This window comes from Daphnia pulex, chromosome 7, assembly GCF_021134715.1.
Source record: "Daphnia pulex isolate KAP4 chromosome 7, ASM2113471v1".
NCBI lineage: Eukaryota > Metazoa > Arthropoda > Branchiopoda > Diplostraca > Daphniidae > Daphnia > Daphnia pulex.
Genome location: NC_060023.1, coordinates 8417641 through 8445042, shown reverse-complemented (window position 1 = coordinate 8445042; position 27402 = coordinate 8417641). Strand labels below are relative to the sequence as shown.

The window sequence follows — 27402 nt, the reverse complement described above, 5'->3', positions numbered from 1 at the left end:
AGAAAAAAGGTGGCACACGGTTTACTCTGTGTCGTTGTTTAACTATAAATACCTAAATGGGTTTGAAAATCCTTTCTTTTTTTGACGGAAAGCCAGACATTGCCTAGCATATATTTTATTCAAAGAAAACTTATAAAGGAAACTAGCCAAGTGTTCGTCCAACATGATCCCTGTTTGATAATACCAAGTTAATTAAAATAGGTGGAAGACTCGAGACGCTATTATAAATATTATCTTAATTATTTCCCCCGAAAATCCCGTCAAAAAAGAACTGATCAAAGAGATTTTGTAAATTTTTGCTGCTATCAGCATTGATGTTTGATAGAAAAACAATCTCAGTATGGAATGAATTCAGAAATAAGGCAGACTACAAATAAATTTATTCAACCTAATTCCACTCATTTATTCACTGGCAGACATTTTTCTATTTGTTACAATAATCACTACATTAAATGCATCATAATATCCCAGGTTCTATATTTGACTTTATGATAAAAACTTTACCCGCATCTTCCCGAATTATTTGCCGCCTTGTTGGCTTTCAACACACGAATTCTAGAACGGGCTTCATCCCAGTCAACATAAGCTCCCTGGACGTGACGCTCACCTTGGAGGTGTTCGCCAAAAGCTGTCCGGCCGTGTAATATTCTTAAATTATCAAAGGTTACCATTTCTCCTGCAAAAGAACGTTATTCTTCAATATTTAAATAAAACCTAAAAATCGTTTTTGATTAGATGGGATATTACCTGGTTGCAATTTGAATGTGACTAGGTACTCTGGATCAAGGGCCATATCATAAAACTTTTTCAAAGCCCGGTACCAGTTTTCAACCTGATCGATGGGGACTGCCATATGTGAATCTCGCTGAGGTTGGCTGTAATTAATGCGTCTGATGGTCCCGTCGCTTGACTCACTAAGGAAATCAAAATTATTTTTTTAACCAACGTTGGGTTAAAATTGTAAAAGCGGTTTAACATTGTTACCAAATAACAGGAGCATGGTGAATTTTGTGGAATTTGTTACCATTTTCCTGACCAATGTCTGTCCACGTCACCCGAGTTTCCGCCAAACATTTGTAGGTTTCAGGATCGTTTTCTCGAAGCCATTCAGCAATTTTAAATCCATCCGTCAGAAGACTGTCTCCCCCATTTCCTTTATATTGGATGTAGCAGTGTAACAAGTTAATCTTCAAGAAAAAAATTTACGTTAATCTTAATTAGTAAATTCGAAAATTAACTATGAATTTACTCCTGGTTTGTATTCATAATACGGCAAATCAGTATGAAGCTGTAAATATCCTTGGGTGTAAGCAACATTAGTAGCATTTGCTTTAGCTTGAACACTAAATTCCTCACTGATGTGGATAAATAAGAAAATTTTAACACAAATCCAATTAGAGTGGAACACAAATAAATAATACCCATGGCAAATCATTTACCCATAGTGAGTTTTCTTAATGAATCCGACTCTCTTGGCCAGGATTCCAACCTGCCCCAGACTGTGGGGGACATTTTTAAAAAGGCAGACACCCCACACATCTAATGTATGAAGCCAGTCTAAGAGAGCATTGTCATCCTGCATTTAAAATATTCAGCGGGTATTAGACGAATATTATTGAGACCTACTACTGGGGATGGGAGAGAATAATAAAATTGTATCTCATTTTATTTTACCTGAATAACAGCATTGAAGTCCAACACGGGGATGTTCTTGAAAAAACTTGCCCCCCATGTACTGTAAGGTGCTTTATTGGCATCTAGCCAACCTTGCTGTTCTTTTTGGTTAAAACTCCTTTGCTTTAGCCATTCCAAGTTGTATGCACTTTTATGACCATCTTCCCATTGAACCTCTACTGCATCCTTGGTTGTAGCCTGATGTCATAAGATAAGAATCAAACATTCATCACCTTAAATTAAAAACATGATTTCAAACTCACCACATGCTTAAACTTTTGATTAACCTGAAAATGTGAAAAGTTGATTGTTCTGGATTGAGATGACTGATCGAAACATGCTGGGCACTGGCAATTATCTCGCAGCCAAACTAGGGGATATTCATCAGTCAACTTGTCTTTCCAATTAACAACCAAACGGTTAGTACTTTCTTGAATCCCGACAGAGCATGCAGTAGAAACCGGTCTAATAATTGATACAAATTGTTGAGTGTGGTAAAATGGTTTAAGTGATTTAAGAGGGGTGGATATTGCACTGGAGAGGCAAGAAGGTATTCTGCACATCAAATGTTTTGCTGCCATCGATGTAATTCTTAGATGTTCGAACGCGACTGTACAAATTTATAATTAAACGTGCATATTTCTCATACCTAGAGAGCGCAGCGTATGAATAAACAACAGCTCGGAACAGAACGATAATAAGTTGATTTAAGCCGTCGACTTATCAAGATAAAAAAAACATGAATTATCTCACATGAATTTGTGCGACAGTTTGTTTTGACTTTTGCTTTGTGTATGTGAACTCAAAAAGTCAAAAACCGTAAGAAACAAATGAATCGCTTGCTGCGAGGCCAGCGACAAGCGTTTGCTTCGCCATCTGTTGCTTTTTCTGTTACCTGTTGGTGCATAATATTGCCAGCAACCTCAGCGGACATTTAGCAAGGTATTCCAAAGGCTATTTTCAATTTTAGTTTGATTTCTGTTATGGTTTCGTTTTTTATCGGTCTAAAATTATTGAGAAGGATTTCAATGCGACACATTTGCTACACCAAAAAATACGAATACTGCGCAAGTTTGGTAAAAAGAGTTTGTATTATTATCCGGTTATTATTTACAGTCAATCAATTATGTTGGCATGTCAGTTATGATTAATAAAACAAGGTTAAGTTAATAAGATAAAATCTGTGATCACTTCAGTCAAGCATTTTCATACGCTTCAGTTGGAACCGGAACTGCAGATCCATCGGCAACTGTCTCTTTGTCGTTTCCTGTTGGCGGGTAAGGCGCACCAGCAGCAACAGCATCTCCAGCTCCGGCGTATTGCATCACCCAAGTCTATACGAAAACGAAAAATATGAAAATGTTATGCCAACTTGAAATTGGATTGTGTCAAATTTTACCCCATCAGACATCTGCGGAGCACCAGCGTATTGGACGAACTGCGGGCCAGCAGCTCCGTATCCAGCGGAATAAACTGCATATTGTTGGGGTGCAACGCCCTGGCCAGCAACAACAGCAGGGACCTGAACAGGAGCTGCGTAAGCGGCAGCCACGTTAGCTGAAGCGGGGGCGTACATGGCGTATGATGCAACTGGAGGAGGTTGAAGATACATCGAGGAATAGTCGACGGCCATTGGCAGTTGGCGTCCTTCCGTCATCACAGTTCCATCAGAAGATGCCAGTGCGGGAGAGATGGGCAGAAGTCGGTCGGCAACTGCTGAGGCCGTGTCGTCAGACGCGTACATCGGAACGTAGACCTTCTTGGCTACCAGAATCACTTTACGTGAATTCGGTGCTGACGTCACTGTGGTCGCAGTGTCAGATTTGCCGGACTTGAGATTGAGGAACCACGCCTCCGAAACGCCGACCAACAAGCACAACAATGACAGGCTCACAATTGCAGACTAAGACATTAATCAAAAAATTAAAAGCTAGTATATTTAAAAAAGAATAATTTTAAACATTAATTTTATACCTTCATTTTGAATAACAGTTGGGAGAGACTAGTTGTGCCGGGGATGACAAAATGTGATCTGCCTACCTAACAGTACGTTACGTTGAGCTTTTATCTCCTCTCATCGAATCCATAAATCACCTCGAGCTATTTTCGTTAATTAGTTTTTCAAGGTGATCGAGTCTGTCTGGTTTTGATGGAGGTGGAGACCGATTAGTATGACTAGACTTTATTCAACTTGAAGAAAGATTCAAAAAATTGGCGCGCACCGTTGAAAGTTCGCTTTGTTAGTTTGTATTGCTTTTCATATTGTGGTGGCACGTCGTTCGACGATTAGCCCTACTTGTTTCGCCGTAGATATGTCAGATATGTGTTATCACTTATCACCGGATACTAGTTGATTAGTGGTTGTGACTATTTGCCATTGCTTTTTTTCTAGTGCATCTTGCGACTTCCCGTGAAGAACCGGCTCTTGCTTCATTTAATGTGTCAATGTTAAGAAATGAGGTGTTATTTGGAATCACCAGAATTTCAACTTTGATTGCAGACGTAGCTGTTAACTTGTATGGCAAGTGAAAACATTTTTAAGGTTTGGATTTATCGGATGTATCGGCGGTCTCATCTGGATGCTGGAAGCACCGTTCCCATACGTCTTCCAGCTTTGGCAAGAACAGCAAGGTTTCAGTCACAATCCGAATATACAGTCGATGATCTTTTCCATTGGCTCGCTTCCTTCAATGCATCCTGCCGCATTCCTCCATAGCCCAGCGTTACCAGCCATTTTCAATTGTGTCATGCAGACGACAACTGCACTGGATCAAGATGCCAATAACGCCAAAAATTTGATATTGTTATTCGGGGTTATAATCAACCATTATGCACATCTAGTTTCCCACTCTTCTCTTCTCATTGTTGACCATCGCACAAAAAAGCCGTAAATCTACCCAATCTACCAATACACATTTCATGTAAACGAAAGATTCTTCGTACTTTTATTATCTGCAGATTTATTTTGTGAACATGCAAGACGAGCGGAATCAGCTTTGATTGGTGGTTATTAGAAAACAAGGAAATGCTGGCGCTTGCTCATCTTCCGGTATTACTCGTGCTCATCCCCGACACACACGGGTGACGTCCTGTAGCTATAGTTGACCATTGATAACTGGACAGCACAGACACGTGTGTAAGATCAAAACATGAACTTGTGTTTCCCTAGTTACGCTCGCGTCATTTCCTCTTAACACGTTCTTGAGATGACCCAGCATGAGGAACGGTCAAAACGAGTTCAAAAAGACGAACGGTACAAATAGCCGATGCTTGGCTCTGGTAAATTTAGTCGCCATCGAGTTCTGCAGGAAGTAGCTTCACTCTGTCAGTTCCGAATAAAATCACAGATCACAGGTTCCAAAGAAAAGGTATGTTTAATGAATTTCAATTATTTTGTTTTGTAATTTTATAAACGTTCTGTTGTGATTTTTGGAAATTAATTGCCATCCATTTTTCAGATGGGATTTTTCATCGGTTCTTCTGACAAACAACAGGAAGATGATATGCTTCTATACGTTGAAGACGCTGAAGGTATTATAATCTGGCCTTTTAATTAAAATGTATTAAATATTCTCGATTAATGAATTCGTTTTGTGTGTAATGTAGCTAATCAGACGGCCACGGAACCAACCCCAGTAATAGAAAACAGGGCCGCAGAAAATCCCACGGAACTTAGTGGTTAGTAATTCTTTTTATAAGAAAACATTGAACAAGACAATTTTGCATATTGCCAAAACTGTTATTTTTTTTTTCTTGTAGAAATCCAACCTCGTCCTCCGAACCTTATCGTACCAAACCCAACAATCCCGGAAATTGTTATTATTGATGATGCGGAATCGAGTGGTTAGTTTCCCTTTAAGCATTTGCATTTTTTCGTTTCATTATGATATAATAAAGGTAGCATATTTTTATATCTTTTAGAGATTGAAATTAATAATGCTTCAGCCAGTAGCTTCACCGTCTCGCCAAGTAGCGACAGGTCGCGGGCTCGGTACAGATGCAAACTGTGCCATCAAATCAAGAGCGGGCACACCTGTCCTTACAAAAATTCCGGTGCTAGTGCTACTCCTGTAGATGACGTTCCTGAGGAACCACTCGTTGGCTCGCGGACGGCATCCAACCGAGAAAATCTTTCTCGGTTAGCCCAAAGAGTCGAAGGTGATGAATCTTCTGGTAAGTTGAAATATCTGAATCGATATTGTTTGCCAATTCTAACGAAGCAAAATTGATTATAGATCCCGACTGGGTCGCTCCGAATGGAAATAATACGCCATCGATGCGAACTACACCTAAACGAAGCGGAAAGAGAAAGCTCACGTCAACTACCAATGAAAGAGAAGAGAATTCGACACCCAAAAGAGCTAGAAAAGTGCACGAATGCCGAAATTGCCACGTACCTATGAAGGGACACAAGTGTTACCTAAACTAAATTTATCGGCGGAAGCAAGGTAATAAGACTAAATAAATAACATGTTTTATTTCGTTTGGTTATAACATTTCGCACTATTTAAAGTATTTGGTTCTAATGTAATTTTTTTTAAATTTCAGGCAGAAAAGTTTCTGAAGAGAATCTTTGACTACACCGAGCTTAAAGCCGCCGATCGCCACTTTTATCATCCGTTTTACAATATAATGATTTATTGTATATTTTATTTTCATAGAAAAGCTTATTTAATTTTAATTTTTAAATTAATATCACTCTTTCTCATTATGTGTACATATTTGTAAACTACAACTAATAAAAATTTTTACGCAATTTTACGTACGAACTTTTATTGAATTTGTTCTGTGTCAAACCATTTTGAATGTTTTGACATTTTTATGACCAATCTCAATTTTTATAAGTCTCTCTATCTCTATATTTTTATAGCAGTAGTGAGTTGTGATTTGAATTGCAAAATTTGCCTCCTGAGAGGATTGAACTCTCGGCCTTTGGTTTACTACATTATAGTTATTCTTTAAACTGTTTTACGAGACCAACGCTCTACCACTGAGCTAAGAAGGCGTATGAAGCACTAATGGTCCCTAATTAAAATTTGGCGCTCGAATTGTTAAATTTTGACACGTGATAGTCTGAAGAACTGTTATTCCAATGAATCGGCCGAGATAGGCAAGATGACAAGAAAATTATTCAATTACTCTGAAAATCACATAACGCTATGACTATTCCGCCCTCCCTCAGGCTGGACTCAATTGGTTGTCGATATTCTGAAAGGCACCCACTCCACCCAGCGCCAAGCCCAGAGCGATGGTACGCAATTTTAAAGACCTTACTTTTAAAAGATATTTGAACGCGAAACAGCAGATGGTAAACGTGACTAAGTTTGAATTTATACGGACCGCTAAGATGGGTCTCATTACATTTGAAAACATACGTTACACATACATTATAACCAAACTAAGAAACTCAAAAAAAGAGGAGAGAAAACAGAAATACCACACACATAAATTACATTTCTGCTGCTAATGAGAAATTTGTACTGTATACCCCAGACACCACACACACGCGCTGATGTATATAAAAGTTTCTAATTTCCCTTTTTATTCTTTTTTGTGTGTAAGATTTGTTTTGACTGCCGTCGGGATTGAAAAAGGAGTTGATTGCATTTGCTCGATTTGTTTTTCCTTACTTACTTCTTCGTTTATTTCATCCTCTATATCTTTTGTCCTTATCCTATAATATCACGCACTTAAAAATCCAAGAGTTTCTTTCGTTCCTTTTTGCTTCAATTTCAGGCATGAAAGGAACTTGAAATATGGCAAAAAGTTGCTACTCTTCTGTTTATTATAACAAACAAAAGCATCAAACCATCTGTGCACTATGGACCTGAGGTTTAGACTGGCCTCAGCGCTCTGTTACATTCAGTACGTGTTCGCTATCAGTCGGATGCATCAGTGGGAAGTGGGCGTTGCTCTTGTGTATTCTAAAAACCGCAAGATGTATAGCCGGAGCCACAACAGTGTAGTACGCAAATAGAATTCTTTCACTTCATAGCAGCCAGCTTTTGGGAAAACGATAACGCCGGCAACTATAAAAGGGTCACCCAAAAACAGCAGCCTCCCATTTCAGTCTAGAATTTAGTCTCATGCAGAGCGTGTTGGCAGGATCCCGCTTGTGCTGTAATAATAAGAGGCGTTTCTTCTACAGTGTCAGAATTGTTATTTGGTGTTCAACTACAGCCAGCCGAATGTCGCTGGAACCCTTTACGAGCAGACGTAGTGCCCTGGTTTTCCTCATCTTACTCATCGTAGCGTCGATTTTCTTTTGTTTACAATACGTGGGAATACGAGCCGCTGTCGACACGGTTGTCGGCCGCCCGTGTCCGAAATCCCCCGACGTCGTCGATTATTGGCGGACCGTCAATGTGGACGAAATGACGGCGGAGCAGATGATGAGCTACTTCCTGTTTGCCAATCGCACGTCTTGCCGTCTGGCCCACGATTTCGGCGGCCATGTCAAGCGCAAGCCGGCCGGACTGGACGGACAGAAAGCCGTTTGTCTCATTCCAGCTCAAGTGGCACCGCCGGCTGGCGACTGTCTCGTCTACTCCTTCGGCATCAACAACGAGTGGTCCTTCGACGACCAGATGGAACGCTACGGCTGTCAAGTCTACGCTTTCGATCCTTCGATGAAAGCCGACGATCACGACCGTAGCCCGGCCGTCCATTTCTTCAAGCTCGGACTCAACAGTCGCGATTCGACCAGCAAGAAAGGATGGCACTTCCGCTCGCTCGCCTCCATCTACCGGATGCTGAAGAAGCGACACGGCGAACATGTGATCGACTATCTCAAGATGGACATCGAGTTCGACGAGTGGGCCGTTATTCCTCAGATCATCGAATCGGGAATGTTGGACAAGGTCCGGCAGCTGGCCGTCGAGATCCACCTGTCCACCGAGGATTCCCTGACTAGGATGAGGGATCGCGTGCGCATCATACGCTCCATCGAAGAGCGGGGAATGATCCGCTTCGATTCCAAGTTGAATCCTTGGTTCGCGGGAAATTTTAAACTGTTGGGCGTGTCCGGTCCTCGAGGCTACGAGATCGCTTGGTACAACAGCAAGTTTTTAAATGCCTGATCGTCATATAGCTGTGATTATTATGGTTTATTTTTGTAACCCTCACTTGAAAGTCATAAGTATAAATTCGTGAAATTCGCGTTGGCCTAGTAAAACAATTTCATAGTGATTAAATATGTATTGGACTTCCACAAGTGTTAAATTTTTAAATTTTGGTGTTGATAATAATTAATGGTTCTGTTATTGTTTGTAAATAGTGCTCATCAGTGATGGATAAGGGTCTCAGCAGATTGGGGGTCATCTTGCAGTTGACCTGGCAATAAAAGTAGCGAATCGTCTGTTGAATGGGTTTTGCCAGTTTCTGAACTCTTGGCCTCTATCAAAGGCGGACAGATATCTGCAACGTAATTGAGTCCTAAATGGACCGTCTGTTAGAAAACATTTCAATTAAAAATGTAAAAACTGTTTTGATTTATAAAAAAGGACAATATATGGGATAACGAACTCTGAGATGACGAGTGATGAGAAAGTTGAGATCAAAATCCTCATCAGCGTCTCCAAAAGGGTTTTTGATCTGTTCGGCCACTTTTAAGAGACCAACGTAACAAATAAGTTCCATCATTGTACCGAGAGGCAGGACAATGTCAATGTCTTCCAACGATTGCAGACTAGGGCCCGTGTACTGGCGGGCCATCAGACAGGCGATGAAATAAGAATAAGTCGACAACGTGCAAACCTTATAACATTTGAATTCAGCTTAGGAAATGAGTTGAAAACCATTTTTAAAATAATCTGTTTTTCAATTTACTTGGGTGTAGATCATAGGAATGCTGACCCAGTTGTAGCTCCAAAGGGCGCCACAATTAGCGCGAAATTCTAGAAATTCCTACATTTTTTCAAATTAAAATTTTTATCATAGTATCATCATCTTATCAGTTTAAAATTCTCCGATTAGTCAAGGTTAATTTGTGTAAAAATATCAAACCTCCATGATGAGTTTAGCCCCGGATTCATTCTTTAAGATGCCAGCGCTGACAGCTTCATTGAGCGCCGAAACGAACCAAGTTGCAGGTACCCAAAATAAGTTGACGACTGGAATTATAACCTCGTATTTCTCTTTCTCCTTTTGAGTCATGACGCCTTTTACCAATGGAAAATAAGAATGGTAGAGTAGTACCGGGTATTTCATTTTTTCATTTCTAACAATTTCTCTTTTAGTTTCAATTTTTAGGGAACAAAAAAAAAATCTTTAATTTCCGGTGGATAAATAAATTCACAGACCTTCTTTGACGAGGCTCTGCAGAGTCGGATAGCGGCGACGTACGACCGGCGAGATGGAACGCAACAAGAGGCTAAGCATTAAAAGCGCCCGGCGGACAAGTCCCTGTCGTAATACTCGAACTTCCTCTCCATCACCAGGGATGTAAATTTGAATGGTAAGCATCAGTCTTCCGCATGCCAGAGAACAAATTGAATGATAACTGATTTTTCTTTACTTATAAAATGGAAAGAAATCTCTCATCTTATCTACTTGTCTGGCCATGGAATCGTAAGGTATTGCGCCCACCACCGACCAGCCACGGTAGTTACGTAAAAACCAAGAAGAAATGGCACCGACAGATGGTCGATGTAAGACTGGAAAAAGGCTTTCGAATCCACGAAATACCTGCGAATAAATATGCGTAAATATGCGTACAGAAATTATGAACTTTGAACTAGAACACTAGAACACGAATTTCGGTTACAAAAAAAAAATTCCTTTAACCTTTTCTGATTTTCATTGAGAACATAACGGTAGATAGCGCTAATAATGCCGAATAAGAGAAGAAAGGTGATAAGTTCTTTATAGACGACTTTGTAGACGGAGCGTCGCCATCTAAAGAGCATCCAGCCGATACTGATATGATTCGACGTTGCGCCTTTATCCATTTCGTCCGGATAAATTTGGGGTCCAGCCGCCATCGAACCTGCAACGAGTTAACAATGACGATGTAGACTCTCAATCGCAGCGCGTGAACGGAATAATTATTAGTACAAGCAACAGGACTATAATCTCACTTTTCATACGCATCCTACTATGTTTCAAAGGAAATATTTTGGTGGGACTTGGACGGTCTTGCAGAATGTGTATCCTTCGTGGGTAGCAGGAAGAAAATTGTTGGGTGGTAACGTTCGTCGGATATACACGACTGAACAGGTTGTGTAATAGAAAGCAGAGTATGTACAGTTGACGCACTGTTTGCTTCGTATAGAAAGAAGTTTTGGTTGTTGTCCAACTTCGAACAGATCGTATATACAATCACTTGTTTTATGACAGGCTCTCTTCCATAATTCAATGTGCAATTGTATTATTAAATGTAAAGGGTAATCGATATCCAGATCGATGCGGAGATCATTTCTACCTTATTCGCATGTCTATCGCTGTACGTGAAACTGATGAACACGCTTGGCAACAGTGATACTGTTGCTCATGATATTGCCGCATAAAATATGTGCCGTGTATCAATAGTTTCCTATGCTCGCGTGTTGGATACAAACCTATTAGATGACCCGACATTGCCTTGATCCCGCCTGGGTCGGTGGTGCAACCATCGAATTTTATTACGCTTTTATTTTTGAATAGCTCAAAACATATAATCCCAGAAAATAAAAACAAGATAAGAAATATTTCCTGTCGATATAGAATCTTACGTACTCTAGAAAGAGTTGACTTTCACCAAACAAATAAACACGACACTGAACTTGTAGAATAAATTATGGATCATATTCGTATCATCGATCATATGGTCAGCTTGCTGCGCACTACACATCCAACTTCATAAATACAACAGTTGAATCAAACAGCTAGACGCGTGCGACATGTTGTTAGATGTCCTGGGAGTAATCAAATCTAATAGCGGTTTAAATAATATGATACATTGTGTTGAACTGAATCGTAACATGTTATTTTTAAAAGGAGGTGCATAGCTGACAATAAGTTGTCAGGTTTCTCATACAAGCGCTGCTTTATTATATTGCCATGTGGTTTTTTAACTTGACAAACAATCGATATAAGGTAGTTTAATTTTATCCGTATAAGGTCATGTTTTTAATTTTGTTGTGATGGTGTGTTTGTATGAAATCTCCGTTTTCAGCGATTATTAAAAGTGGTCGAAGTAGATTGTGGATGATCATGCATCAGTTGGCCTGGCATTAGCAGGAGTGAATCGTCCGTTGAATGGACTGTGCTTGAATCGGTAGGCTCTATCAAAGGCAAACGAATATCGCCAACGTCACCAAGTCCAAGATGAACCGTCTGTTGCGATAAATTTTAATTAGAAGGACGAAAACTGTTTCAATTTAAAAAATGGAGATAACGAACTCTGAGATGTCGAGTGATGAGAAAGTTGAGATCAAAATCCTCGTCAGCATCTCCAAAAGGGTTCTTGATCTGTTCGGCAACTTTAAGGAGACCAACGTAGCAAATTAATTCCATGATTGTACCGACAGGCAGGACAATGTCAATGTCTTCCAACGATTGAAGACTAGGGCCCGTGTACTGGCGGGCCATCAGACAGGCGATGAAATAAGAATAAGTCGACAATGTGCAAACCTTATAACATTTGAATTCAGCTTAGGAAATGAGTCGAAAACAATTTTTAAAATAATCTGTTTTTCAATTTACTTGGGTGTAGATCATAGGAATGCTGACCCAGTTGTAACTCCAAAGGGCGCCACAATTAGCGCGAAATTCTAGAAATTCCTGGATTGTTTCAAATCATTTTTTTTACGTTCTGCAGGACAATTTCTTGTAAAATTCTCCAATATGCAGTCTAGAAATTCCTTTATATCAAACCTCCATGATGAGTTTAGCTCCGGATTCATTCTTTAAGGTGCCAGCGCTAACAGCTTCGTTAAGAGCTGAAACGAACCAAGTTGCAGGTACCCAAAATAAGTTGACGACTGGAACTACAGATTCGTAGCACTGTTTCTCCTTTCGAGTCATAATCCCTGATTGATAAATATTAATAATAAATGATGTGGACCAGCAAGCCAATCCACACACCTTCTTTGACGAGGCTCTGAAAAGTCGGATAGCGGCGACGTACTGCGGAAGAGATGGAACGCAACAAAAGGATCAGCATTAGCAGCGCTCGACGGACGAGTCCCTGTCGTAATACTCGAACTTCCTCTCCATCACCAGGGATGTAAATTTGAATAGTTAGCATCAGTCTTCAGCATGCCAGTAAAAAAAAATACAATAAACACGTTTCAATATTTAGTTTCTGGAAGAAATCAAATTTAATCTTTGTGTATACTGTACTTGTCCGGCCATGGGATTGTAAGGTATTGCGCCCACCACCGACCAGCCACGGTAGTTACGTAAAACCCGAGAAGAAACGGCACCGACAAATGATCGATGTAAGACTGGAAAAAGGCTTTCGATTCCTCGAAATACCTGTGATTGATGTATGAAAATACATTAGCAATCGAAGTTGAATTTTGTTCGATTCGGTCATAACTTGATTTAAAAAAAATAAAGTTGCCAATCAAATATGTTAAAGTGACTTACTTTTTCTGATTTTCGTCGAGGGCATAACGGTAGATGGCACTAATTGTGCCGAACGTGAAAAGAAAGGCGATTAGTTCCTTATAGACGACTTTGTAGACGGAGCGTCGCCACATAATGAGCATCCGGCCGATGCTGATGTGATTCGACGTTGCGCCTTTATCCATTTCATCCGGATAAACGGCGGATCCACCCGCCATCGAATCTGAAAAGAATTACTTGACATGTACATATGTTTCATGCAATCGTATAATAAGCGACAATAAATTTATAGTCTCACTTTTCTTTGGCATCCCGTCGTTTTAAAACTATTTGCCAAACTCAAATGACAGAAGTTTATTTTTTTGGCCTGGAGGCAATGTGTATATGTGTGCCGTCGCACGAGTGTGGACACTTGACTGAAAAGATTTTGAAAAAGACAATAGAAGATACACTGTTTGTTGGTGAAGCACGCAGAATAGTTTGGATTTCAGTCCGGGTGGTCGATGGATGTCGATCTCCGGATGCCCTCGTCTTTTTTATGGCCCCTAATCCACAATTGAGTATTGACGTAAGCAAGATGAATGATTGAATGAAGGCGCCGTGATCAATAGATCAATGGAGCCTATTCTCAGTCGTTATAGAAACGAACCGCTTCCCCGATAGTATGAAATACCTGTACAATCGTGGGACGACAAAAAAAGATGTGAGGACTATCAATAACTTCTGAATGTCTATTCGTAATGAGATGCATCGATCTAAAAAGTAGACGCCTTCTACGCGCACTTTATTGATTTCGTGATGGAGAAGCACTTGGGTTTAACAGCATATTTAAAAGTTGAATTTAGGTTTTCCCCGTGATCTCGCGTGATCTTTGGTGTTAACTGATTTATTTTATTATTTTATAAATTTAAATATTTTTCTTGTCGGTCAAAACTGGTCTGACTGATGGGTAACGCATATCATAAGAGATTTCCTTCTTATCTGTGAGCAAAATCTTATGCTAAATTTTCTACCTTATTCCATTTTTGTAAAATGTACAAGTGTTCGCCTTTCATGTCAACCATATTATCTCGACTTCGACTTCTTTGCCTTTCTTTTGGTTATGCCGTTATGCGTCGGAAAATCCCCGATAACCCGTTGGCACAAGCCATAATTTTTATTCCCTTATTTTTCTTATTTCTTTTTAAATTTTTAAAACAGGTTCTTGTACAGATTTATCGATACTTACAAGTTGACCGCTGGCATGGCGTGTTACCCTTTTCTGTTTCAATCATAGCTTACTTATACTATCCACGTAATTACGTCGTAAAAGAACAAGCTACTGAATTTAGAAATTGAATTATTTCCGCTCAAGGTAAAATAATCAATTTACATGCCAAAGTAATTCAGGCGAAATCTCTTAGAAGCCTTTAATTGTATTCGGATGAAATCGTTTCAGACATTTGGCAAATAAAAATCAAATTAAATACGATACGCAAGACGATAAGTTTCTCCTGTCGATCTCCCTAATGAATCAATCAACAAAAGCGCCATCAATAAGTTTTGAAATAACAACGGAACAAATCAGTTAAAAAACACGAAAAAAACACAGATGCTGATGGTGAGGGTTCATATTCACGCTTCAGTGGACCGATTCTTCGTACGCCCTGTGACTCTCCGAGCTTCCAGAACCGAATAGACCTGTTCCGAGTGCTTCTCAGCCCAATGAATGTTGGCACGAATGTCGTCCAGAATGCCAGCCGTGACGGAGCGGTCAAGTTTCTTGTCTCTTTTTTCAAGGTCGGCTACAAACTGAGACATCTAAAAATGTTTAAAGGAAAGTAAAGTGAATTAAAAAGAACCGTTACAACTAAATTCTATCGTCCCAATCAATCCGATAGAAACACACACCTCGTTCAATTCTTCCGATGTGCTCAGGTATTTGGAGGCCGATGTGAGTAGCTTCAAATTATCGCCAGATCGCCTAAAACTTTTGATAGAAAAGATAATATTTAATAATTGATTGATGCATTCCCCGACGGACTCTAAAAAAATAAAAACTGGTTCGTACTGTCGTCCAAGTCTCTCCCAGTTTGTCTTGATGAAATTCAAAACCATGGGGCGGGCTAGCGGATTGTCAGACATTTTTTCAATCATGACGAAGGAATCGCGTGAAGCCTGTTGGATTGTTGGGTGGAAAACACGCGAGAGGAGCTGCTTCAATCGGCCCTGATCTTGGCTGCAACTCATGGCCGACAAGATTTTGCTCCGCTGAGATGCCCAGACGTCGTTGAGACTCATCCGCCAAGCCCATTTCCATTCGTCTTTGCCTCCGTAACGCATTACTAGACACCAATTCCGTTCCAAATTCTCCGCCATCGCCCTTTTTATGACAGCACAAGTTATGGGGGGACCTATAGTTATGGGGGGAAACATTCAAAAGATACAAACCTTTTCCCCTCTGGGCTGATGGTGCCATCCATCTGAGCCTGGAAGAGCCGGAATATTTTATCTACACAAACCCCTTCACTCCACTGCAGACAACCATCAGCTCCGTCGAAAGGGTCGAACCCACCAGATCGAATCAAATCGTTATTTTCATTTGATTCCTCAATAATGTCCATCCTTTCGAATTTCAATTTCTCCATGTAATCCTGTGTAACGAGAGGGTGGTGAATATTTTTATAATTAAAAATGGCTGATTAAATGAAATGAATTGACTCACGTCGAAAAGTTCCGCTAGCGATCCGTTTTGTCTGGTTCGCTCCTTCATCCATCTCAAATGGAACTGGGCCGTTGAGCGGACAAACTCGTCGTTGACCATCGTCAAATACTCGATGAGTTCCAGAACCACTTGGTAGTCCATCAGTTCGGCAAGGGCCAGCGTGAAAGCGTCGTCAATCAATTGAGCTCGAGTCACTTGCGGGATGACCGTGTGATTGAGCACCAACTGACGGGAGATTAGCCACCAGTTTCGGTCGTCGTACAAGACGCGGGTGTAGCCGGAAAATTCACCGTTGAGGAGAATCCAGGTGTTTTCCTCTTCGCCCGTCTCTTGGCCGTTTCTGGACGCCGGAGGGAAATAAGGAATTTCCAATGTAGGACGCTCCGGGGTGAGCCAGACTCTTGGGTATTTCCCTTGTTGACTGAAATCCGGCCGGCTGGCATCTGTCATAGAGATGGGGATCCACCACAAGCGATTAGCATGTTCATCCGTTGTGATGTTTCGGAGGACTGGATGGGGTAACTGAGACAATCGGATCCTGCGTCCGTCGCTCATTCGAGTACAACGAACAATCGGATAAGCGTCCTGGGTCGTCCAGGAATTCATAATCTTTGTGACGTTCATCCCACGGCCGAATTCCCGGTTACGATGGACTTCTTCGTCCAAAATTTCCATGAATTTCTCACTGTTGACACTCTGGAATTGACTTTAAAAAATAATTAAAACAACGTTAGGTTAATGAATTCCTGATTTTTTGAAAAAAAAGTAGGAATGGCCACTAACTAGCGTTCCATAAAAGTGACAACTGCATTCCTGAAATGGTCGTGTCCAACAAAGTTGCGCAACATGAGCAGCAAACCGCTTCCTTTTGGAATAAAGGATAGTGATAATGTCTCACAGTAAAATGGGAATATGGTGTTACCTTTATTATAGGTAATGGGATCAAACATCATTTCCGTGTCTTCAATCTTCTCCACCTCTCGAATAACAGACGCCGCCTGGATATGCTCTTCAATTTTCATGGCAGATCGAATGGCCGAAACTTGGGACATCTCAGCACGAAATGTCAAATTTGGCATGGCCTAATAAAATAAAATAATTAACCTGAATAAATGAATTTTCTGAATTCATTCATTTAATTAGTACGTGTTTTGTCAGCTCGATCTCGAATATTCCGCACATGCCTTCGTAGAAAGCTATGTCCGACCACCAGTCGCAAGTCACCAAGTTGCCGAAAAATTGGTGAGCCAATTCGTGGGCCATCGTTTGAACAACTTGGAATCGATCACCTTCACTGTCGATTCCTTCCTTGAAGAACAGTCGGTTCTCACTGACAATAAATGAAATCGCAAAAAATTAATTTTTCGACTTAATTTTCATTAGATGCAAATCTACCGAAAGAGGATGAGACCCCAGTTTTCCATGGCTTCGAAATCCAGTTGAGTCGGAGCGGCGATGAAATCGATTTTGGGCAAGGTGAACGGCTGGCCCACGTATTTCTCCATGTAGTGCAACATGTCCGGAACGACATCTATCGATTGTCTGAGATGGGCTAGCTGATTCGGCTGGCCCCAGAAGCGCATCTTGACGGTCCGGTTATTGCAGACTTTGTAAATCCTCTCCACTTTGTCATAGTCGGTTACGAACAGGGCCAGCAAATAGGTGGGCATGGGAGGCGACCGGGAAAAGCTTGTCCACCTCCAGTCACGCGTGTTTTCCCTTGTTAGTATGATATCCAAAACGATAGAATGTGTATCGTTAAACCTTTTTTTTGCTCTGTTCACCTTTTACAGGGGGACACCATTTTTCTATCGTGGAATTCCTGCGTTCATTTTGGCACATGAGAAATTTGACGGCACTTACATGGGACGAGTGTCCGTTTCGGGCATGTTGGAAAGGGCAGTCATGGCCTTGTCATGGCCGATACTGATGTCGTACGTCGTTTTGAAGCCCGGCTCGTCGAAACAAGGTAGAACTTTGCGTGCGCTGCTCGGCTCCATTTGCGTGCCGCCGAACCAGCTGAAATGATCAAGTCAAATTACACAATTCAATGCCAATAAAAGGACAGAGAAAAACAAATTAGCTTTCGTGTATGTACCCTTGTATGCAGCAAGATGTATTGTCGTTTCGGTAGTTGGCACGGAAAAATCCCCTGCTGTCATCGCTCACCTTGGCGACGTAAAACATACCCAAGCGATATCTCTTTTCCTTGATCAAAGTCTCCTTGAGAATGATGTTGAGCTGCTGCTTCTCGGGCTCCTCTTGGATGACTGTGTGGGCTTCGTTGACCAGCTCAAACAATCCAGAGAAACAGAGATCCTCCAGCTGAAGGAAACGATCCTTGCTGTTGTTGCTGGAATTTGATTTGCCGACTAGAAAAACCTGTTCCACACTGACGCCAATGATGGTAATATCGGCTCCGTGTAACGTCACTAAATTAGTGGTTGTAGTCGGCTCTAAATCGATGAAAACGTGACCGCACAAACGAGGAGCGCCTCCGCTAATGATGGGCAGGAAAGCCAGATCGTAATGAACGGGCCTCACGAGCGATCCCATTCTCTGACCGTCGCTTAAATTGGCCAATAAAAACAGAATCAAAATGTCCAAGAAGCGCATTTTTTATTTACAAAAATTTAACTCGCCACTGATAAGCCAAATTCAAATAACGAATGAGAAGAAATAGCCGACAATTAAAACTACTGATTTTTAAAACAGAAAAATAAAAGTGTTGATGATTTTTGGGAGAGCTCGCTGGTGGACAGTCCACGAGCGACTGAAGAATCAGAGCCGAGCGGACTGATGACCATCGAGACAACAAATAAAAAGAAAAGAAAAAAAACAATAAAAATAAATGATAATAAAAACCCGTTGACCGCGGTCCACGAACCCGTTTTCCATTTATATTGTTGTGATGTGAACAATAAATCTTTTTTTAAAACAAAGTCGAAGAAAGAAAAAAAACTGGAATTTCAATGATAAAAGAGATATTAAAAAATCTTTCGAAAAGCTTCTTGAACCTTTAAGCAAGTCAATCGAAGGGCGTTCCCAGCGTTACGCAATTCTTCATCTCAGCATTGTATAAAATTGAAAATAACGACCATAAATATTCGTCCTTTTCTCGGGTAGTCGACGTTTTATTTCGACAAGATAATAGCCAAACGAAAACCCTCACGAAGGACACACTCCGACGGATTTATATGCATAGCGACATCCTCACGCAAAATCTGCTTGTACATGCCGGTATAAAACAACTTGGAAAAGTGCATAGTCATTGCAAGCATTACCCGGCCAATTCTTTGCATTGCTGCCACCATATATTTCACTCGAGTCTTCTTTGCGTTCTTCAAAGGCCAAAAACAAAATCCTAGTTGCTAGCCTGGAATGACAACTTCGTTAAAAACACTTGCGCAGATTAACGCTGCTGGACGACAGCCAAAAACTACCCGAAAAAATGTTATCGGCATCAGGAATTCAATATCTTGCCATGCTAATGACCGCGCGTGAAGAGTGAGTGGAATGAAACGAAACAAGTTGGTTCGCAAGAATTCGAGGTCAGCTGCATCACCTAACAGGGAACAACCAAACGCAACATTGTGTCGCTCGATTAAATGGAGGACATTGAAGCGCATTTGTGGCGGGTTGATCCACAAAATTACATAACGGTTACTGAATATAAGCCTGTTTTTACTTGTAAATTCTTTCGAGTTGCCCGGCTGTGACTTTTAAAGCAAACGGATCATTATAATGCTGGTACCAGGACATATTCCATCAAAGTCAAAATCACAAAAGTTAAATTCTCATTGTCCAACCTACTTTTTTCAAGAGATAATCTTGTCGATCTTGAGATGTCTAACACATGCAAATAATTTTAGAATTGATTGCCAAAAAAAGCCACGGCGGTGACCACTGACCAGTTAAATCGTTTATTTTTTGCGTCTAATTTTTTTTTATCCAACGACAGTTGATGAATTCTGTGATTCAACTTTTGAAAATGGTAAATATAACATTTTTTAAATGGCCTCAGCAAATTTATGTTAATGGTTATAATAAAGGCGACACGTGCGTTACCCATACGCGACTGCACTGAAAGAAAGGAGAGAATTTTTCAAAATTTATTTTAAATATTTGTAGATTATAATAATATTATAGCTAGTACATTGTCGAATGTGAGAATGTTATTACAAAATTCGGTATCTAACCAAAAAAAAAAAAAAACAATTTTAAAAAAATTACAAGACAAATCCCATCAAATATAACAGCCAAGACAGGACTGGGGTCAGATAGTTTTGCGGGGAATTTTCCCAAGTTGAACTCAAATGGCGACACTGAGAATTCGGATGCCACTCTGATCTTATTTCCGGGTAATACTTGACACTTTCATCCTGATGGAGTTTCTTACACAAATCACAAAAACCATATCTGGCCATCTGGGGTTCCCCAGACTCCACTCGGTAGTGATTCTTCCACCAGAAATACTCGTTGTAGAGGGTATCGTTGGCATCGAGCATTTGCAAATACCTGGCCAGTCCTTCCGGCGTAAAGTCCAGGGCGTTGATGAACGAATGAGGAGGGGCGATTTCGCTATAGTTAGCCGCACCATACACGATCGGTATCATGTCGTGGTCCATGATTTCAAAGAACTTCTCCGTGACGTAATCGGTGCAAAAGGCATTTTCGAACGACAAATAGAATTTGTATCGCGTTTGGAGCATGTCGTAACATTTCGGGTCGGAGATCCAATTAGCCTCGTTGCGAGGGCAACTAAAATTGCCGCACTTGCCGTAAACGTCGACAGGAATGTATTGACTAAGTTGGCGGACGTACGTTTCTCGCTGACCGCTTGTACGGCAGTGAGACACCATCCAGACAATCGGACGAGTTTTGTTGGCCGCGTAATTTTTGGCTAGTGGGTGACGAGTTTTTGCCATCATTTCTTCAACTTCCTCGGGAGTTTTAGGAGCCGTCGCTTCAGGTTCGATGCGACCGTACAGGAATTGAACATCCGAATTTCTTTTGTAAGTCATCGTCCAGTTGAAGTAATTGTCTAATGACGATATGTAAAGCGGCATCATGACGGGCGTCTCTTGCGTGAGAAAAATGAATCGCTGATGTCTTCGCCGCTCGAAATCAGGCAACTGGAACATTTTTAAGAACAACATGTGGATGATGACGGCGTCGTATTCTTCGTATGGCAACATTGACGTGTCTCGAGTAAAAATTGAGCAATCGGAGACCTCGCATTTGTGTTTAACAAAAGGGTCGTGACCGATTCCAAAATTAGCGGTCTCCGTTCGATCAGCTTCGTTCCAAATCAAAATGTTTTTGTATCCAAGGGAGGTCTGGTTATTTGCTGAAATTTCTTTCTCATTCACAATCACATCACGGTAGCTGTACCGTTCCGGATTACCAATCAGCAACAGCGAAAGAATCATGAAGATGGATAAAAGGAGTACAAAATATCTTTTAAATCTTTTCTTCGTCATTTCGATACCATCAAGCACAGTAAAAAAATAAGTTGTCTTTGTTTGAATACTTTAAACCTGTAATGAAAGTTGAAGAACCACTATAATCCGTTAGACTATCCATATGCATATCGTGTGTAAGCACTGATTCATGTGTGTCGAAAGACGACTCAGCTATCAGCTTACCAAAATAGGGCCTCGTTCACTTTCACATATGCGTTATCTTGGCTGGTTCGCTCTTATCGATGTTTGTCGTTCAGTTTTATCGATTTGGAGTATGGAACATGCAGATACTCGTCATCTTGAAAGCCAATTGATTTCACTTTACTTCCGGTACAAAATTTCTCGCCACGCCTTTGACCATAGTTTTTAGTTTAGTTGGTACTGGTAAAAGTCAACTCGCTGATCACGATTTTTCACTAATCACTTGCTCAAAATAATTCCTTCAATGTGTCACTTAACATTTTGTGGCACCGAATTTTTAATTTTGAAATGCAATGTGCTTTACCTTATCAAATAGAACTCAAAATGAATGGTGGAACACAAATGAAAATATTTACTATCGACAGGAATGAAATTGAAAAAGCTTGAAGGACAGACCATATGTACTTGCGTCTCGTGGTGTCACTGCGATAAGATTGTTGCGCATGATCGTTTTACGAGCCAGGAAGTTTGAACGAGCTTCATTTTTGAAAATCGAAGACAAGGATTGTAAATCATTACGTGTGTTTTCGTTGTACTATTAGTTGAAAGATTAAAGTGTTTAAATTCCTCCGTATCTTTCCGAGAATTATATTACGACGAAATGATGAATAGAGATACAAAATAATGAAAACAAAAGGTGAGCATTTACGCAAAAATAAACTGTGGCTTGTTTTCTTCTATGTGGCAAAATGTGAATGACAAAGGTTAAAACAAAAAATATGGCGATCGTTTTAAGCAATGTGTGGGAAGCTACGATACATCCAAAACATGGAGTTTTTGACCGGTTCTTCTACCAAATCATCGAAATTTGACGAGTACCTCTCGTGTTGGTCACCTTTCTCTTGTTGGCACTGCGTAGTTTTTGTTGCAATCTTGCACGGTTCCGACCGAGTTGTTTTTTGATGATCAGATATTACTGGGGACGCCGTTCCAGTAAAACCCTTTGGGAAATCCAGTGGAAAATTCTTGGCCATGAAGTCGGGAATTGGGCTTACCACCTGTACTTTCTGATGTTTCTTCAACACATGAAATATTACAATTTGAAATGACTCGATTGATTTTCAGGTGAAATTACCTTCAACATGATATTCCCATCTCTTTTTGCAGGAGGATATGTGGCTGCTGTATCATTGAAAGAATCTTGGGAAGAATTACACTGGATTGAAGAATCTTGACTTTGCGATAATCGGTGTGAAGCCACACTAAGCGAATTCACGTCTGAGTTAACAGACACGGGGCATCCATCGGGTTTCCGTTTCTTTTTACATTGCAATGATAATAATCCGTAGTATTATTGTAAACTTGAATGAATTTATTATTATTGAGTACCCGTGTGACAAAGGAAGGCGTTAGGTTGAAGTACTGAAGCTGAAACGAATCCATTTCCTTCTTCTTGAAATTGGCGGGAACGAATATATCAAAACGGGAATATAAGTAAAATGGGTTAGTGAATACTACACAAACATGACTACATCTATCATTTACAAAAATTTATAATAAAAACATATGAAATGTGTTACCTTTGGGCAAGGGAAAAAGACCTGGCGCTTAGGTTCACCTGTCGTCGTGTCTTCTTCATTTCTCTGCAAACCTTGTTGTTTTCTAAGTTTAATAGCATTAGCCACGATGGTTTCCATAGCTTTATCTACTAATTCGTCCGCCGGGAACTTGGTTCGTTTCCCTCCCCTGACTTCACTAAATTCTTTCATTTCTGTTGAACTTTTTTCAGTCAATTTTCAGAAATATTCATCAAATTAGCATGTTTCACACATCGTCACTTGCTTGTTGTCAGAAAGATATATTCACATTAATCGACATTGTAACTCAGAAGTAACTCAGAAGTCAGAACCAAAGAGTGCTTCTTTCTAGAACTTCACATGACTTGTCAACATCCACGACTTTTTTTATTTTTTTCCTCGTCCTCGTCGACTGCAATACAGCTGAAGTCCCCCTGGTGGCTGAATTTGAATTTTAAATTTTAACCGTTGCAAAATTATTTATTATTTAGCAAATTATTTGTTGTTTTTGTTTGTTTCACTGTTTTTTTCAGAGCTATTGGAGTTTAAGGAAAAATAAAGACATTTTAACTTATTTAAAAATCACTGATAGCAAACACGAAAAAATGGGATAGAGATAGATGGATTCGAGTCTTCGAAAATCACAGACTGCAAAAGATTTGATTTGAAAAACGATTTGGAAACCTGAACCACAAGGATAGGGATTGACTTAATTTTAAGAAATTTATTTAGAACTTTAATAAGTTACAACCCAGAAATAACGTGTTTCTATATTTATGTGTCAGAGAAATGTCAGGACGGTCAGTCAGGAATCAGGGTTCTTTAACCGTTTTGAATGAAATGGCTTGAAACTAATTGTCTGCTGCGTTTCTATGGTTACCGAGATTCAACCAAATTTTAAAATCATTCAATTCGAATAAACTTTTATAAAACGTTTCCCTAACTATTACAAATGGTATATTTTTAGTCTGAATCTTACAGAGAAATTACACAATGGCCAATCGAAGCATAGAAATGTTTTAAAAATGGGTTACGTTGAAAGAATAATTTTTCTTTTATTGTTTATTTATTTTATAGTTTTTTTTTTTTAAATTTTATTTGCGATTTTGTCTTTATATACCACGGCAAACAGTAATTTTAAGCGATTGGATCATCAGCGTGAAGCGAGATTACTCCCTTCTTTAACGCTCTGCTGCTGGATGCGTTGTTGAATGGTGATATATTGACGGATCAGGCGAGTGGCGTCACAGGAAATGAAAACGAACCTAAAACTTGAGCTTTGGCCTGAGACGGTTTAAAATGTTCCGACTTCTTTCCAAGAGCTCTGGACCAGATTAACCCATTGTGGAGGTTTGATGTCACGAACAGAGAGGGCCGGCTTCGGCAATAGATATTTGGTCTCTTTCATGGTAGGCATGTGGTCTAAATCAGCTGCACGGTGAAGTAAAGCAGCAACTTTTGCAATGTCATACTGCATGAAACAGAAAATGAAAAAGGAAAAAAAAAAAGATATGAATAGAATTCGTTCAACTGTGTGATAAAAATAACTTACAACGCAATCTTGAGAAATCTGCTCGCCAGGCATGACGAGCAACAATTCTTCCAGGTAATCAGGTGCTATTTGATTGAAGACGATTTCAATGTAAAGAGCGTTATCCAGCCACATTGGATAGTGCCAGACTGAACGGCAGAAGATCAGGTAGTAAACCTGTTGATTCTTCTGCAACTCGGTTGTGACGTCGAGGATGTATTCTTCGCGAGCAAGGGGCATAGTGAACGTATCACCTTCCACGATGCAATACAGTGAATATTCTTCCATTTCCTGTTCGGATCGAACGTTGATCACACCACAAATCTCTTCGATTATGTCCTGGACGACCGACGTGGATTTGGTGTTGATTACGCGCTCCGTACCACCTGGAAGTCGATACATTTGACGTTTGGAATTTCGGCCAGCCGTGATGGCCGTGATCTCTTCGATGCTGGGCACGTTCTTACGCCCACCATATCGCAGAGTTTTGCGCAAATTCTGCAGACAAACCATAGCCGTTCCTGTGCGAGCAAGCCAATATTATAACGTATTCGTCAACCAAGTCAATAAGTTTCATACCGTGATAAGCTCGTCGTTTATCGTAGGCTGCTGTCTCAAGGTACTTGAACAAGTACGGTTTCAACACTTCAGAACAACTAAAATAAGCAGCCGTGATGGAGAAGAGCCTCCAGCCGCGCTGACAAGAATCCGGGCGTGAAGACTTGTTATTGGTCGTCTGTTTCATGACCTGACAGTAGGTCTCATCACGCAGCGCTTCATGCTTGTGGCAATTCTATACAGCACAGGGAAAAAATGATTAGAATGATGTGTTCTATGAAGAGCTAATGAATGTAGTACCATTAGAATAGTGTACACACTGTCAAATTGCAGCTGGATTCGCATGAACTTCCGGACGAACAGCTGCCAGAGTCCATATCACTTTCATCTGAAGACGAGGAACAATCATCCGAGCAGTTGTCTGAAATAGTTTCGGTCTGTTTGCTGCTGGACGCGTGACGAGACTTAGCCTTGGCCTTTATCTCCAAGATGGCCAGGGCCGCATCAATGTCGTCAATGGCCAATGCACTTCCATCGTAGAGTGAAGCATCCGGAGGAGTCATATCTGTGCCGCTGTCCTTCCTGAGACGCTTCTCACCGTTGGATTTGCAAAACATTTCCAAATCCGACTGGCTCAAAAGATCATCCGGCGCATGAGAAATTAAACTTTCGCTGTCGGATATTTGACCTTCACCGCCGCATCTGCCGATGACAGTCAACGTTTGTTTAAAGAAACGGGCCAAACTGACAGCAGCAGAGCTGGTAGAAGTCGACGAACTACTAACAGACTTTCCTTTGTGAGTCACCAAAGGTTGGTCGTCTTCATCCGGTGGGATTTTTGGACAGAGTAGACGACTCGGTGCGGAAGAACGAACGGGCCCCAAAACGAACGAAACTTTCCTGCTGGATTTGCTTCTATCGGTCATTTCCGTTTCTCCCGACGAGGCTTCACTGCTGGACTGCAGAGAGGAACAACTGGTCGGGCTACCCGGTTCCGGTAGAGCGATGCGCTGATTGGCAAATTCCATGAAGAATCCATCGTTTTCAACGCACACATCCATCGACCAGTTGATGGCGTTCAACGAAGGCGGACAGCTTTTGCTTTTGGTTTTAATCGATTGAAAAATCTCTGTCGGAGGCAGAGAGTCCATCGAATAGAGGACCAGCTGCGGGCCAAGGGCTTGAACCAATTTCTGAGATCCGTATTGCGGGCGGATGACGCGCTGATTGGCTTGAGCGATCGATTCAAACATTGCCGCCCTCGAGCGGGCCAAACCGGCCGGAATAGTTAAACTGGCCTCACTGTCCGATGAGAAATAACCACCACCACCACCACCACCTGGCCGGCTACTTTTGCTTCCGTCACTGAAACCGGACTCGGTATTTTCATTCGAGTCGACCGACTCCTGCGGCGGTGGCTGGCTGTCGAACGGATCGTGTTGATAAATATCTTCGTCGAAATCCATTTCTTCGTAATTGTGTTCCAGCAGGCTGCCGCAGCTCTCAAACGGATCTGCATAGTGCGAGGAACCACCAATGTCATCGTCGCCAGATGACGGAAGGGCACCGAACACTGGGCGTCGCTCCCCCCTCCGCCCACAATTCCACCACATTTTACAGTCACATAAACATATACATACAAACATACATACCCGTTGGCTGCCACGCCATACAACCCGTAGGTTGTACTCTTCTACTCTACGCGCCAGGCGCCACGTCTGAAAGATCTATGACCAAGGTGGGACTTGCCATTGCTGAAAGGGGGAACTACTAGTGCAAAAATTGCCTTTCCGACCCCGCGGCTTGTAAACCACGAGACCGAACAGCGCGGCCCGTGCTAAGGAACTAGGGGAGAACAAATGCGTGGCAGGCAACGGGTTAACTAACACAAACATAATACCAACAACAAATGATGATCCGCGCTCACATTTTGAAGATACCGGCGGCGTTTTGGTGTCCATCTTCTCGAGGTTTCCTCTGCATTACCTGAATAAAGACAAAACAGTTCTTATTTAGTGACATGCCAATAAAAGTTACATAATACAGATAGAAACTATAGTCAGGTTTTTAAGTTCAAAGATTTAAAAATACAATTTTTGTAACTTAAAATCAAGCTTGCAATATTGAGAAATGTTAACTGAACAAAGTTCACTTGCTAGTTTTTTGAAAATTTACCGGAAGTAACCACATCTCCTCAACCAT

General features: G+C 41.0%; 9 protein-coding genes and 1 non-coding gene across 12 annotated transcripts; 1 reads left to right on the top strand and 9 right to left on the bottom strand.

Annotated features, from left to right (window-relative positions):
- Window positions 1-358: 358 nt before the first annotated feature.
- LOC124197619 (gamma-butyrobetaine dioxygenase-like) lies at window positions 359-2478 on the bottom strand. The gene is made up of 7 exons (XM_046593151.1): window positions 1938-2478; window positions 1675-1872; window positions 1440-1576; window positions 1250-1355; window positions 985-1187; window positions 748-914; window positions 359-676 (listed from the first exon to the last, which is right to left on the bottom strand). Exons 1-7 carry the CDS (start codon window positions 2253-2255, stop codon window positions 501-503), a joined length of 1305 nt encoding a protein of 434 aa, XP_046449107.1. The 5' UTR covers window positions 2256-2478; the 3' UTR covers window positions 359-500.
- A 268-nt stretch (window positions 2479-2746) lies between these two features.
- On the bottom strand, window positions 2747-3796 carry LOC124197659. The gene is made up of 3 exons (XM_046593194.1): window positions 3649-3796; window positions 3074-3577; window positions 2747-3008 (listed from the first exon to the last, which is right to left on the bottom strand). Exons 1-3 carry the CDS (start codon window positions 3652-3654, stop codon window positions 2871-2873), a joined length of 648 nt encoding a protein of 215 aa, XP_046449150.1. The 5' UTR covers window positions 3655-3796; the 3' UTR covers window positions 2747-2870.
- Window positions 3797-6576: 2780 nt separating this feature from the next.
- On the bottom strand, window positions 6577-6679 carry Trnat-cgu. The gene is made up of 2 exons: window positions 6644-6679; window positions 6577-6612 (listed from the first exon to the last, which is right to left on the bottom strand). It is a non-coding gene; the product is annotated as a tRNA-Thr (tRNA).
- Window positions 6680-7741: 1062 nt separating this feature from the next.
- LOC124197798 lies at window positions 7742-9038 on the top strand. Its single transcript, XM_046593346.1, has one exon. It carries the CDS (start codon window positions 7761-7763, stop codon window positions 8751-8753), a length of 993 nt encoding a protein of 330 aa, XP_046449302.1. The 5' UTR covers window positions 7742-7760; the 3' UTR covers window positions 8754-9038.
- LOC124198412 (bestrophin-2-like) lies at window positions 8957-9828 on the bottom strand. The gene is made up of 4 exons (XM_046594241.1): window positions 9679-9828; window positions 9502-9579; window positions 9199-9429; window positions 8957-9121 (listed from the first exon to the last, which is right to left on the bottom strand). Exons 1-4 carry the CDS (start codon window positions 9826-9828, stop codon window positions 8957-8959), a joined length of 624 nt encoding a protein of 207 aa, XP_046450197.1.
- A 1926-nt stretch (window positions 9829-11754) lies between these two features.
- Window positions 11755-13441, bottom strand: LOC124197564 (bestrophin-2-like). The gene is made up of 7 exons (XM_046593082.1): window positions 13246-13441; window positions 12997-13131; window positions 12739-12905; window positions 12529-12683; window positions 12358-12435; window positions 12055-12285; window positions 11755-11988 (listed from the first exon to the last, which is right to left on the bottom strand). Exons 1-7 carry the CDS (start codon window positions 13407-13409, stop codon window positions 11824-11826), a joined length of 1095 nt encoding a protein of 364 aa, XP_046449038.1. The 5' UTR covers window positions 13410-13441; the 3' UTR covers window positions 11755-11823.
- A 1182-nt stretch (window positions 13442-14623) lies between these two features.
- LOC124197505 (aminopeptidase N-like) lies at window positions 14624-18718 on the bottom strand. Its single transcript, XM_046593009.1, has 11 exons — window positions 18027-18718; window positions 17792-17947; window positions 17324-17647; window positions 17075-17258; window positions 16851-17010; window positions 16712-16793; window positions 15929-16634; window positions 15655-15857; window positions 15275-15586; window positions 15115-15193; window positions 14624-15024 (listed from the first exon to the last, which is right to left on the bottom strand). Exons 1-11 carry the CDS (start codon window positions 18542-18544, stop codon window positions 14839-14841), a joined length of 2910 nt encoding a protein of 969 aa, XP_046448965.1. The 5' UTR covers window positions 18545-18718; the 3' UTR covers window positions 14624-14838.
- Window positions 18719-20157: 1439 nt separating this feature from the next.
- LOC124198411 (alpha-(1,3)-fucosyltransferase C-like) lies at window positions 20158-21360 on the bottom strand. The gene has a single exon (XM_046594240.1). It carries the CDS (start codon window positions 21358-21360, stop codon window positions 20158-20160), a length of 1203 nt encoding a protein of 400 aa, XP_046450196.1.
- An 806-nt stretch (window positions 21361-22166) lies between these two features.
- LOC124197592 lies at window positions 22167-23522 on the bottom strand. Of its 3 annotated transcripts, none has more exons than XM_046593106.1 (4): window positions 23115-23522; window positions 22924-22983; window positions 22670-22852; window positions 22167-22610 (listed from the first exon to the last, which is right to left on the bottom strand). In XM_046593106.1, the coding sequence occupies exons 1-4, from the start codon at window positions 23301-23303 to the stop codon at window positions 22326-22328; spliced, it is 717 nt and encodes a 238-aa protein (XP_046449062.1). In that variant the 5' UTR covers window positions 23304-23522; the 3' UTR covers window positions 22167-22325. The 3 variants fall into 3 exon arrangements, with proteins under 3 accessions (XP_046449062.1, XP_046449063.1, XP_046449061.1); XM_046593107.1 differs by having other exon boundaries at window positions 22167-22601; window positions 22924-22986; window positions 23115-23520; XM_046593105.1 differs by having other exon boundaries at window positions 22924-22986; window positions 23115-23518.
- Window positions 23523-24390: 868 nt separating this feature from the next.
- LOC124197640 (unconventional myosin-XV-like) lies at window positions 24391-25628 on the bottom strand. Its single transcript, XM_046593176.1, has 4 exons — window positions 25501-25628; window positions 25222-25435; window positions 24664-25163; window positions 24391-24582 (listed from the first exon to the last, which is right to left on the bottom strand). Exons 1-4 carry the CDS (start codon window positions 25543-25545, stop codon window positions 24406-24408), a joined length of 936 nt encoding a protein of 311 aa, XP_046449132.1. The 5' UTR covers window positions 25546-25628; the 3' UTR covers window positions 24391-24405.
- Between the last annotated feature and the right edge of the window lie 1774 nt (window positions 25629-27402).

Coding starts and splice junctions, on each gene's coding strand:
- LOC124197619 (XM_046593151.1), bottom strand. CDS start 2,255: ATGGCAGCAAAACATTTGATGTGCAGAATACCTTCTTGCCTCTCCAGT. Junction 1,356..1,439: donor ATTAAGAAAACTCACTATGG/GTAAATGATTTG, acceptor TATCCACATCAG/TGAGGAATTTAGTGTTCAAG. Junction 1,188..1,249: donor ATTATGAATACAAACCAGGA/GTAAATTCATAG, acceptor TTTTTCTTGAAG/ATTAACTTGTTACACTGCTA.
- LOC124197659 (XM_046593194.1), bottom strand. Junction 3,009..3,073: donor CTCCGCAGATGTCTGATGGG/GTAAAATTTGAC, acceptor GTTTTCGTATAG/ACTTGGGTGATGCAATACGC.
- LOC124197798 (XM_046593346.1), top strand. CDS start 7,761: ATGCAGAGCGTGTTGGCAGGATCCCGCTTGTGCTGTAATAATAAGAGG.
- LOC124198412 (XM_046594241.1), bottom strand. CDS start 9,828: ATGACTCAAAAGGAGAAAGAGAAATACGAGGTTATAATTCCAGTCGTC. Junction 9,430..9,501: donor TTCCTATGATCTACACCCAA/GTAAATTGAAAA, acceptor AAATGTTATAAG/GTTTGCACGTTGTCGACTTA. Junction 9,122..9,198: donor TCATCACTCGTCATCTCAGA/GTTCGTTATCCC, acceptor GTTTTCTAACAG/ACGGTCCATTTAGGACTCAA.
- LOC124197564 (XM_046593082.1), bottom strand. CDS start 13,409: ATGGATAAAGGCGCAACGTCGAATCACATCAGCATCGGCCGGATGCTC. Junction 13,132..13,245: donor CTCGACGAAAATCAGAAAAA/GTAAGTCACTTT, acceptor CATCAATCACAG/GTATTTCGAGGAATCGAAAG. Junction 12,906..12,996: donor ACAATCCCATGGCCGGACAA/GTACAGTATACA, acceptor GGCATGCTGAAG/ACTGATGCTAACTATTCAAA.
- LOC124197505 (XM_046593009.1), bottom strand. CDS start 18,544: ATGCGCTTCTTGGACATTTTGATTCTGTTTTTATTGGCCAATTTAAGC. Junction 16,794..16,850: donor TCCCATTACCTATAATAAAG/GTAACACCATAT, acceptor TTATTCCAAAAG/GAAGCGGTTTGCTGCTCATG. Junction 16,635..16,711: donor GTCACTTTTATGGAACGCTA/GTTAGTGGCCAT, acceptor TATTTTTTAAAG/TCAATTCCAGAGTGTCAACA.
- LOC124198411 (XM_046594240.1), bottom strand. CDS start 21,360: ATGATTCTTTCGCTGTTGCTGATTGGTAATCCGGAACGGTACAGCTAC.
- LOC124197592 (XM_046593105.1), bottom strand. CDS start 23,303: ATGAAAGAATTTAGTGAAGTCAGGGGAGGGAAACGAACCAAGTTCCCG. Junction 22,987..23,114: donor TCTTTTTCCCTTGCCCAAAG/GTAACACATTTC, acceptor GCCAATTTCAAG/AAGAAGGAAATGGATTCGTT. Junction 22,853..22,923: donor CGCCTTCCTTTGTCACACGG/GTACTCAATAAT, acceptor CAATGTAAAAAG/AAACGGAAACCCGATGGATG.
- LOC124197640 (XM_046593176.1), bottom strand. CDS start 25,545: ATGCGAATCCAGCTGCAATTTGACAGTGTGTACACTATTCTAATG. Junction 25,436..25,500: donor GTGTGTACACTATTCTAATG/GTACTACATTCA, acceptor TGTGCTGTATAG/AATTGCCACAAGCATGAAGC. Junction 24,583..24,663: donor AGATTTCTCAAGATTGCGTT/GTAAGTTATTTT, acceptor TGTTTCATGCAG/TATGACATTGCAAAAGTTGC.